General features: G+C 49.0%; 2 protein-coding genes across 6 annotated transcripts in view; one reads left to right on the top strand and one right to left on the bottom strand.

Annotated features, from left to right (window-relative positions):
• LOC148476904 (uncharacterized) overlaps positions 1 to 3,478 on the bottom strand; it is a 22,155-nt gene extending 18,677 nt beyond the window's left edge. The window contains exons 1-3 of one of the 4 annotated variants that reach the window (XM_088457460.1): positions 3,400 to 3,478; positions 2,775 to 2,913; positions 2,624 to 2,683 (exon numbers count right to left, since the gene is read on the bottom strand). In XM_088457460.1, coding sequence (XP_088313586.1) covers positions 2,624 to 2,683; positions 2,775 to 2,900 — 186 coding nt within the window. In that variant the 5' untranslated portion in view covers positions 2,901 to 2,913; positions 3,400 to 3,478. Of the gene's footprint in view, positions 1 to 2,623; positions 2,684 to 2,774; positions 3,145 to 3,293; positions 3,374 to 3,399 lie in introns of those variants that run through there. The other 3 variants (XM_088457461.1, XM_088457458.1, XM_088457459.1) reach the window with 3 other exon arrangements.
• The window catches only part of DUSP14 (dual specificity phosphatase 14), a 17,077-nt gene extending 4,646 nt beyond the window's left edge, over positions 1 to 12,431 (top strand). For both annotated transcript variants that reach the window (XM_088457465.1, XM_088457463.1), the window contains exons 2-3: positions 5,472 to 5,551; positions 11,255 to 12,431. In XM_088457465.1, the coding sequence (XP_088313591.1) occupies positions 11,344 to 12,000 (657 nt within the window). In that variant the 5' untranslated portion in view covers positions 5,472 to 5,551; positions 11,255 to 11,343 and the 3' untranslated portion in view covers positions 12,001 to 12,431. The remainder of the gene's footprint in view (positions 1 to 5,471; positions 5,552 to 11,254) is intronic.
• Positions 12,432 to 12,523: the final 92 nt, after the last annotated feature.

Raw genomic sequence — 12,523 nt, forward strand, 5'->3', positions numbered from 1 at the left:
CAAGGAACATACACAGATATTTAGGGGGCACACAAATGATGGTACATAGCTATACAGAGGGCAAACACTGCTGTATAAAGGGCATACACAGCTATTCAGAGGGCATACAGTGGAGCACAATGCTATGCTGGTGGCATACACAGGGGGTCCACAACTATACAGGGTCAACTCAGTTATACACAGGGTGTCACACTGCAATCCAGGTGGTGGCACACGGGTATACAAGGGTCTTATACAGCTATACAGGGGGGCATACACAGGGTGGCACACAGCTATACAAGGGGGCACTGCTATACAGGGGGGCATACACAGGTGACACAGTGCACACGGGGGGAGGGGGTTACCTGGTGATACACTGATGTATAAGTGGTGATACAGTGCACATGGGGGAGGGTACACTACAATGATGTATAAGTGGTGATACAGTGCACATGGGGGGAGGGTACACTACAATGATGTATAAGTGGTGATACAGGGCACATGGGGGGAGGGTACACTACAATGATGTGTAAGTGGTGATACAGTGCACATGGGGGAGGGTACACTACAATGATGTGTAAGTGGTGATACAGTGCACATGGAGGGTACACTACAATAATGTATATATAAGTGGTGATACAGGGCACATGGGGGGTACATTACAATGATGTATAAGTGGTGATACAGGGCACATGGGGGGTACACTACAATGATGTATAAGTGGTGATACAGTGCACATGGGGGGTACATTACAATGATGTATAAGTGGTGATACAGTGCACATGGGGGAGGGTACACTACAATGCTGTATAAGTGGTGATACAGTGCACATGGGGGAGGGTACACTACAATGATGTATAAGTGGTGATACAGTGCACATGGGGGAGGGTACACTACAATGATGTATAAGTGGCGATACAGTGCACATGGGGGAGGGTACACTACAATGCTGTATAAGTGGCGATACAGTGCACATGGGGGAGGGTACACTACAATGCTGTATAAGTGGTGATACAGTGCACATGGGGGAGGGTACACTACAATGATGTAGAAGTGGTGATACAGTGCACATGGAGGGTACACTACAATGATGTATAAGTGGTGATACAGTGCACATGGAGGGTACACTACAATGATGTATAAGTGGTGATACAGTGCACATGGGGGAGGGTACACTACAATGATGTATAAGTGGTGATACAGTGCACATGGGGGAGGGTACACTACAATGATGTATAAGTGGTGATACAGTACACATGGGGGAGGGTACGCTACAATGCTGTATAAGTGGTGATACAGTGCACATGGGGGGTACACCACAATGATGTATAAGTGGTGATACAGTGCACATGGGGGGTACACTCCAATGATGTATAAGTGGTGATACAGTACACATGGAGGGTACACTACAATGATGTATAAGTGGTGATATAGTGCACATGGGGGAGGATACACTACAATGATGTATAAGTGGTGATACAGTGCACATGGGGGGTACACTACAATGATGTATAAGTGGTGATACAGTGCACATGGAGGGTACACTACAATGATGTATAAGTGGTGATACAGTGCACATGGGGGGTACACTACAATGATGTATAAGTGGTGATACAGTGCACATGGGGGGTACACTACAATGATGTATAAGTGGTGATACAGTGCACATGGAGGGTACACTACAATGATGTATAAGTGGTGATACAGTACACATGGAGGGTAAACTACAATGATGTACAAGTGGTGATACAGTGCACATGGGGGGTACACTACAATGATGTATAAGTGGTGATACAGTGCACATGGGGGGTACACTACAATGATGTAGAAGTGGTGATACAGTGCACATGGAGGGTACACTACACTGATGTAGAAGTGGTGATACAGTGCACATGGAGGGTACACTACAATGATGTATAAGTGGTGGTACAGTACACATGGAGGGTACACTACAATGATGTATAAGTGGTGGTACAGTACACATGGAGGGTACACTACAATGATGTATAAGTGGTGGTACAGTACACATGGAGGGTACACTACAATGATGTATAAGTGGTGGTACAGTACACATGGAGGGTACACTACAATGATGTATAAGTGGTGGTACAGTACACATGGAGGGTACACTACAATGATGTATAAGTGGTGGTACAGTACACATGGAGGGTACACTACAATGATGTATAAGTGGTGGTACAGTACACATGGAGGGTACACTACAATGATGTATAAGTGGTGGTACAGTACACATGGAGGGTACACTACAATGATGTATAAGTGGTGATACAGTGCACATGGAGGGTACACTACACTGATGTATAAGTGGTGATACAGTGCACATGGAGGGTACACTACACTGATGTATAAGTGGTGATACAGTGCACATGGGGGGTACACTACAATGATGTATAAGTGGTGATACAGTACACATGGAGGGTACACTACAATGATGTATAAGTGGTGATACAGTACACATGGAGGGTACACTACACTGATGTATAAGTGGTTGGAATATAATGACCTGCTGCATCAGTGGATAAAGCAGTGAATTCCATAGCACCATGTATATTACTTTTATGACTATCTGACAATCCCCCCTTGATATTGGGGCAGAATATGTCGATATGTACTATGTACCCACCTGCCCAGTACTTGCTGCTTCCTTGAAGTGCTCTTGTAGTCTCTGGATGAGCTCTGTGTTCTGGGGTAGAGGGGAGAGTTACTACATTTTGTACCTCACATTGTATACTGTGGCCTGAGCTGTGGGTTTACACTCACCCCGAGCCCCTCACCTTTCCTCCACCTCGCAGGCCCAGCTTCTTGCAATGTTGCTGCAGTTGAGCTCTCTTCAGAAGATGCAGGGAGGAAGGGATTAAGTCCAGCGCCAGCGCTGCAATCTTCTGTTGCCGTTTAGGCATGGCGGCAGCAGTACTGTGAACATACAGGGCATTTGTACATGGCATCAATCCTTACCCCTCATACAGTCCATCAAATTCATCTGGGGAGATTAATGGGAGATCTAAGTAGACAATCTGTGGAACTACAAATCCCAGAGTGAACTGCCAGCCAGAGGTTGCCTTTGTAATCTGTAGCAAAGTCTCCCGAACTCCGCCATTACAGTCCAGGTTTTAAGGATATCCATGCTTGGGCACAGGTAACTTAATTAGTACGTCAGTCAATTGGATTTAACCAGCAGGACTGAAGCATGGATGTACTTAAAACCTGGATTGCAATGGCAGAGTTTAGGGAACTCTATTCTACAGGCTATTTCTACTATAGTATTAATGTCAGATTCCAGGTATTGTGTATACCGTTGTATAAGCGGTATATAGCTACGGTCTCTGTATATAGATTGCAGAACTATAGTGTAGTAACACAGGCACTTCCCCTCCTGCAGAGAGCAGTGGTCCCACTCACCCAAATTGCTGCTTTGCTATGGGGGATGGGAGAGCAGAGGGTGTCCTTGTTTGTTCCCTTAATTAGGAGCAGCCAATTACAACCACACCATTAATTGGCAGACAAGTGGGATATTGGCTGTGGGAGGATGTTTGGTTGACATGATAAAACAAACCTATACATTGGGAGGGGGGGATTTGTAAATTTTCATTGATGTGTGGTGTAAAGGTGCCCATCCACTAGGGGATTTATGTGAGCGATTGAATGATAACGATATTGTTCAATCGTTCATAAATCGTTTGTAAAAATCGCTAAAACGACCAACGCTGCACGTGCCCGCTGGTCGTTTAGACATCTATCATCGGGCAAACATGCTGGACAACCTGGCGATAGCGTCAGGTTGAGCATGTTTGCAGAGGATTGATTGTGCCTGCACTGAACGACTGCTCGCTCAGTGCAGGCTCATCACAGACTGACAAACGACTGCACCATTACAATGTCGTAATGGCGCAGTCGTTTTCATGTCTAGTAGGGACGCAGGACTTTCCTAAACAGACAGAGCGGAAGCTGACATTTTTGCAGCACAATTTTTGTATTTGTATTTTGGCTTTTTTTTTGTTGGAAATGATTTTGAAAACAAATTTGTGAAAGTTGTAAAATTCTGCAACAAAGTAGAAAAAAATGCTTTCCCAAATGTGCCCCCAAGACATACAGACATTGGAGGCAGCCTGCCAATCACAGACAGATTAAGATCCCATGGGGTCTCGGATGGGGTCCCACAGAACATACGCTTGGGTTAGGGCCATCTGGCCCCTAAAATTCAATGGCAGCAGCCACCATGGGTAGGCTATGGGTGTAATTTCATTTCTTTGTGGCCGTGAGGGGTGATGCTGGAAATGTCTGTGAGATGTAATGTAGCTCGTAGTTTTCAGACAGAATATCACATCACATGATCCCTATCCTGCTCCACTTTACTTTCCGTTCTAAGACCATTAAAGGCGCACATTGTTACCATGGAAACGCAGATAAGCTGATGACATCTGCAATAATCTCCATCCGATTGGCTGATTATTGTTTCTCCAATGATGTCATGATTGCACCGTGGCCCTCGTATCGCATCCTTACAAGCGTGACCTCACAGCCACCGGAAGAGTGGTACCTGGCAGGTGACGCTGACTTGTGCAAGGAGCAATGCTCTGCAGAGAAACCTGGACCGTGATCCAAAGATATTGGCATAGCAGCAGTTTTCAGTTTGCGCTTGTAATTCAGCCGTATTTGTAATGCTCTGCTTTCCTGGTATTGTAGTGGTGTGCAATGCTCTGCTTTCCTGGTATCGGAGTGGTGTGCAATGCTCTGCTAGTATCAGAGTGATGTGCTATACTCTGCATTCCTGTTATCAGAGTGATGTGCAATGCTCTGCTTTCTTGGTATTTGAGTGATGTGCAATGCTCTACCTTGCTAGTATCAGAGTGATGTGCAATGCTCTGCTTTCCTGGTATCGCAGTGGTGTGCAATGCTCTGCTTTCCTGGTATCGGAGTGGTGTGTAATGCTCTGCTTTCCTGGTATTGGAGTGGTGTGCAATGCTCTGCTTTCCTGTTATCGGGATGATGTGCAATGGTCTACCTTGCTAGTATCAAAAAGTGGTGTGCAATGCTCTGCTTTCCTGGTATTGGAGTGATGTGCAATGCTCTGCCTTGCTAGCATCGGAGTGGTGTGCAATGCTCTGCATTCCTGGTATCGGAGTGGTGTGCAATGCTCTGCATTCCTGGTATCGGAGTGGTGTGCAATGCTCTGCTTTCCTGGTATCGGAGTGGTGTGCAATGCTCTGCTTTCCTGGTATCGGAGTGATGTGCAATGCTGTGCCTTTCTGGTGTCAGAGTGGTGTGCAATGCTCTGCAGATTTGCAGCAGTGTGATAAGGGGAGTGCTCTGGAAGAGTTAATAGGACGGTGTGTTGTATTATCGCGGTGCAGTACAGCCAGCAATGTGTTAACGGAAGCTGCTGGCAGATCCTGGCATGAATATGTATAGCAGTGAGGGGGCATTGTGTCTCTCACACGCCCCCCTCACACCCTGCATCATCCTCTCTGCAGAGCCAGCACATAAAGCCGGAGGAGCAGAGACGCGCGCTACACCCAGGGACATTCACATCAGATGATACTGCAGAACTAAGGTAAGACATGGTTATTATACTCTGCACCTGTACCATGTACACATAGGACAGTCACTCTACTACACCATGACACAGCTCAGCCCCGGTACACACAATACTACTACTACTACACCATGACACAGCTCAGCCCCGGTACACACAATACTACTACTACTACACCATGACACAGCTCAGCCCCGGTACACACAATACTACTACTACTACTACTACTACTACTACTACACCATGACACAGCTCAGCCCCGGTACACACAATACTACTACTACTACTACTACTACACCATGACACAGCTCAGCCCCGGTACACACACTACTACTACTGCTACACCATGACACAGCTCAGCCCCACTACACACAATACTACTACTACACCATGACACAGCTCAGCCCCACTACTACTACTACACCATGACACTGCTCAGCCCCAGTACACACAATACTACTACTGCTACACCATGACACAGCTCAGCCCCAGTACACACAATACTACTACTACTACACCATGACACTGCTCAGCCCCACTACACACAATACTACTACTGCTACACCATGACACAGCTCAGCCCCGGTACACACTCTACTACACGATGACACAGCTCAGCCCCAGTACACACCATGACACTGCTCAGCCCCACTGCACACACCACTACTACACCATGACACTGCTCAGCCCCGGTACACACACTACTACTACTGCTACACCATGACACAGCTCAGCCCCGGTACACACACTACTACTACTGCTACACCATGACACAGCTCAGCCCCGGTACACACACTACTACTACTGCTACACCATGACACAGCTCAGCCCCGGTACACACACTACTACTACTACACCATGACACAGCTCAGCCCCACTACTACTACTACACCATGACACTGCTCAGCCCCACTACTACTACTACTACACCATGACACTGCTCAGCCCCAGTACACACAATACTACTACTGCTACACCATGACACAGCTCAGCCCCAGTACACACAATACTACTACTACTACTACACCATGACACTGCTCAGCCCCACTACACACAATACTACTACTGCTACACCATGACACAGCTCAGCCCCGGTACACACTCTACTACACGATGACACAGCTCAGCCCCAGTACACACCATGACACTGCTCAGCCCCACTGCACACACCACTACTACACCATGACACTGCTCAGCCCCGGTACACACAATACTACTACTGCTACACCATGACATAGCTCAGCCCCGGTACACACAATACTACTACTGCTACACCATGACACAGCTCAGCCCCAGTACACACTCTACTACTACACCATGACACTGCCCAGCCCCAGTACACACTCTACTACTACTGCTACACCATGACACTTCCCAGCCCCAGTACACACTCTACTACACCATGACACTGCTCAGCCCCACTACACACACCACTACTACTACTACACCATGACACAGCTCAGCCCCGGTACACACAATACTACTACACCATGACACAGCTCAGCCCCAGTACACACAATACTACTATTACACCATGACACAGCTCAGCCCCGGTACACACTCTACTACACCATGACACAGCTCAGCCCCACTACACACAATACTACTACTGCTACACCTTGACACTAACCCAGCCCCAGTACACACAATACTACTACACCATGGCACTGCCCAGCCCCAGTACACACTAGTACTACACCATGACACAGCTCAGCCCCACTACACACAATACTACTACTACTACACCATGACACTGCTCAGCCCCACTACACACAATACTACTACTGCTACACCATGACACAGCTCAGCCCCGGTACACACTCTACTACACGATGACACAGCTCAGCCCCAGTACACACCATGACACTGCTCAGCCCCACTGCACACACCACTACTACACCATGACACTGCTCAGCCCCGGTACACACAATACTACTACTGCTACACCATGACATAGCTCAGCCCCGGTACACACAATACTACTACTGCTACACCATGACACAGCTCAGCCCCAGTACACACTCTACTACACCATGACACAGCTCAGCCCCAGTACACACTGTTACTACTACACCATGACACTGCCCAGCCCCAGTACACACTCTACTACACCATGACACTGCTCAGCCCCAGTACACACACCACTACTACTACTACACCATGACACAGCTCAGCCCCAGTACACACTCTACTACTACACCATGACACTGCCCAGCCCCAGTACACACTCTACTACTACTGCTACACCATGACACTGCCCAGCCCCAGTACACACTCTACTACACCATGACACTGCTCAGCCCCACTACACACACCACTACTACACCATGACACAGCTCAGCCCCAGTACACACAATACTACTACACCATGACACAGCTCAGCCCCAGTACACACAATACTACTATTACACCATGACACAGCTCAGCCCCGGTACACACTCTACTACACCATGACACAGCTCAGCCCCACTACACACAATACTACTACTGCTACACCTTGACACTAACCCAGCCCCAGTACACACAATACTACTACACCATGACACTGCCCAGCCCCAGTACACACTAGTACTACACCATGACACAGCTCAGACTCGGTACACACAAAACTACTACTGCTACACCATGACACTGCCCAGCCCCAGTACACACTACTACTACACCATGACACAGCTCAGCCCCGGTACACACAATACTACTACCATACCATGACACTGCCCAGCCCCTGTGCACACTGCTACTACACCATGACACTGCCCAGCCCCTGTGCACACTGCTACTACACCATGACACTGCCCAGCCCCTGTGCACACTGCTACTACACCATGACACTGCCCAGCCCCAGTACACACTACTACTACACCATGACACTGCCCAACCCCAGTACACACTGCTACTACACCATGACACTGCCCAGCCCCGGAACACACAATACTACACCATGACACAGCTCAGCCCCTGTGCACACTGCTACTACACCATGACACTGCCCAACCCCAGTACACACTGCTACTACACCATGACACTGCCCAGCCCCGGAACACACAATAATACTACACCATGACACAGCTCAGCCCCGGTACACACTGCTACTACACCATGACACTGCCCAGCTCCGGTACACACAATACTACTACTGCTACACCATGACACTGCCCAGCCCCAGTACACACTAGTACTACACCATGACACAGCTCAACCCCAGTACACACCATGACACAGCTCAGCCCCGGTAGACACAATACTACTACTGCTACACCATGACACAGCTCAGCCCCAGTACACACTGCTACTACACCATGATACTGCCCAGCCCCGGTATACACACACTACTACTACACCATGACACTGCCAAGCCCCGGGACACACACTGCTACTACACCATGATACTGCCCAGCCCCGGTATACACACACTGGTACTACACCAGGACACGGCCCAGCCCCGGTTCACACTGCTGCTACACCATGACACTGCCCAGCCCCAGTGCGCGCACACACACTACTACCACACCATGACACGGCCCAGCCCCAATACACATACTGCTACTACACCATGACACTGCCCAGCCCCAGTGCACACACACTACTACTACCACACCATGACACTGCCCAGCCCCGGCACACACATACTACTACACCATGACACTGCCCAGCCCCGGCGCACACATACTACTACATCATGACACAGCCCAGCCCCAGTACACACTGCTACTACACCATGACACTGCCCAGCCCCGGAACACACAATACTACACCATGACACAGCTCAGCCCCTGTGCACACTGCTACTACACCATGACACTGCCCAACCCCAGTACACACTGCTACTACACCATGACACTGCCCAGCCCCGGAACACACAATAATACTACACCATGACACAGCTCAGCCCCGGTACACACTGCTACTACACCATGACACTGCCCAGCTCCGGTACACACAATACTACTACTGCTACACCATGACACTGCCCAGCCCCAGTACACACTAGTACTACACCATGACACAGCTCAACCCCAGTACACACCATGACACAGCTCAGCCCCGGTAGACACAATACTACTACTGCTACACCATGACACAGCTCAGCCCCAGTACACACTGCTACTACACCATGATACTGCCCAGCCCCGGTATACACACACTACTACTACTACTACTACTACACCATGACACTGCCAAGCCCCGGGACACACACTGCTACTACACCATGATACTGCCCAGCCCCGGTATACACACACTGCTACTACACCAGGACACGGCCCAGCCCCGGTTCACACTGCTGCTACACCATGACACTGCCCAGCCCCAGTGCGCGCACACACACTACTACCACACCATGACACGGCCCAGCCCCAATACACATACTGCTACTACACCATGACACTGCCCAGCCCCAGTGCACACACACTACTACTACCACACCATGACACTGCCCAGCCCCGGCACACACATACTACTACACCATGACACTGCCCAGCCCCGGCGCACACATACTACTACATCATGACACAGCTCAGCCCCAGTACACACACATACTACATTTTGATATGTATATGCAGGACATGTATCTCAGTGCAGTCACTACTATACCATGATGTCCATGCAGTACAGCTATGTTCCACTTCTGCCCTTAGGCATTTTCAAGGGACATTACCCACCCATTGTCACTAGTTACTTCCATGCCACCATTTCACACATATCCTAGACCTAAATACCTCCATTAATATTAACAATTACTTGTAAGCCCCTACCCCCCCCCCTTCCATAGTACCCCTGTAGGCTCAAAAGTCTATATGGTTTATGTAATAGCCTGCAGACTTCAAGCTTCGGCGAATCCCATGCGAGACTGACCGATGTTTTAGAGTAGCCGTCATTTAAAAAAACTAAGGACCTCATTCAGAGCCGCTCGCAAAAAGAGAGCGCCCGCTTTTCTTTTGAAAGGCAGCCTCCTGGCCACTCGCTAAGCTGTGGGTGACCACCCACAGCTTTAGCAAGTGACTAGGTGATGGTCGAGACCATTGGGGCTTGCGATGAGACCCTTGCGGTAGGGTCGCGTCTACCGCAAGCCCCAGGTAGCTTCCTGCTCTAACAGAGCAGGAAGCGCCCTACTGACATCACTGGTGATGTCAGTAGGGCCGCCTACAAACGGCAGGAGTTCCTTCAGGAACGCCTCAGTTTGTCTGGCCACCCCCCCACCCCGCCTACAAAACGGGGCAAGCTGTCGATCAACATCGACAGCCGCCCCTTTTGTAGCGAACCCTGGAGCGAGTGCATTGGTCACTCGCTCCGGGGCTTGCGAGCGCAGCGCATGCCCTCACCATCGACCCGCTTGCGAGCGGGTCTGAAAGGTCCTAAATCAACCTGGTTTTGCCTTTTAAATGACGGCTACTTTACAACATCGGGCATTCTTGCATATGCCCCTGTGCCTAAAATACAATACCTCCCACCGTTCACGGTCTCCTTTTATAGAACTACAACTACCAGTAGTCCAACTCCTGTGTTCTTCACATTGCTAAAAGTGTTGGCTCAGTGTATTAGAATACCCGGTGTTCTCACAGGTTCCTCAATCGCTGACATTAGCACAAGCTGCTGTAAACTAAATCAAGGGTTTAAAAATTAATAAAAATCTAAGCAAGAACTGATCATTCTATGGACGATGAAAGGGGCAGTAGCTGTTTGTGATGTGTAATTAATTCCTTGTGTTCTCTTCATCCCCAGGTTGCAGATCGTGAAAGGAACCGAAGGCCATCAGATTGCCAATAAGCACATTTGTTTCCTGCCTTCCTAACCGCAGAGATCCCCTCTATATGCCCCTGCTGCTCCCCACCATGAATTTCCGCAGCCACCGGCTCCTCAGACGCTCTCAACCTCCCCCGGCTATCTCTACCAAACCAACAGCTGTAGGCGGCACTTCCAGCACCGGACTGTCCGGCCTGGGGAGCATCGCTCAGATCAGCCCGTGCCTGTACCTCTCCAGCGGGAACGCCGCAGGCAGTCGGCAGCTGGTGTATGCCCGCAACGTGACCTGCATTGTGAACGCCACTCTGGAGATCCCCAACTCCAACTGGCCGGACGTAGACTACGTCAAAGTGCCCGTGCCGGACTTGCCACATGCGCCCCTGGCATTGTACTTCGATTCTGTGGCAGACCGCATCCACCAGAACGGAAAGAGGAACGGCAGGACGCTGGTTCACTGTGTGGCGGGAGTAAGCCGTTCCGCCACCCTCTGCATCGCTTACCTGATGAAGTATCACCGCCTGTCTCTGCTGGACGCCCACCAGTGGGTTAAAACCAGGAGACCAGTGGTACGGCCGAACGCCGGATTTTGGCAGCAGCTGATCCAGTACGAGAAAAAGCTCTTTGGCAAAAACACGGTCAGGTTGGTGCCATCTCCTTTAGGACTCATCCCGGATATATACGAGAGAGAAACCCGTAACCTGATCCCCGTGTGGGGCTTCAGATAGAGCGGCTCCTTTCTAACAAGGACTAAAGCGGGTGCATAAAGACACTAGGCACCCCCCCCCCCTCCTTCTACCCCCAGCAGGAGGACGTAGATGCACCATATATGCACAGACTGCTAACCACCCTGGTAACATGACAGCATCAATAAACAGGACAGGGAATGCTAGAAAATAGTTTTATTACTTTTTGTTTGGTGTGAAATGATGAGCAGAATTTCAGGCACTGGGTCTTCTAAGAACAGGCGAACGGCTAAGTCACCCGCGACTACGAATTCCGTTCTTTATTTTTTTTGAATGTGGAAAAAAAATACAGATGGCAAAATATTTACTTAAATGAAATAATATATATATAGTGCCAGCCACACGTCTCGCAGCATAGAATACTTATTTTTCAATTGTGGGTGCAATAGACATGTATATTTCTAAATAAAAAAGTTAATTTAACAAAATCACCTTGAAACATTTATTTACACAAACATTTAAAAAAAAAAAAACCAACAGTGGATAAAATGGATTTTATACACAA

The sequence above is a fragment of the Taudactylus pleione genome, unplaced genomic scaffold (assembly GCF_031769625.1).
Source record: "Taudactylus pleione unplaced genomic scaffold, aTauple2 ptg000762l, whole genome shotgun sequence".
Classification (NCBI taxonomy): domain Eukaryota; kingdom Metazoa; phylum Chordata; class Amphibia; order Anura; family Myobatrachidae; genus Taudactylus; species Taudactylus pleione.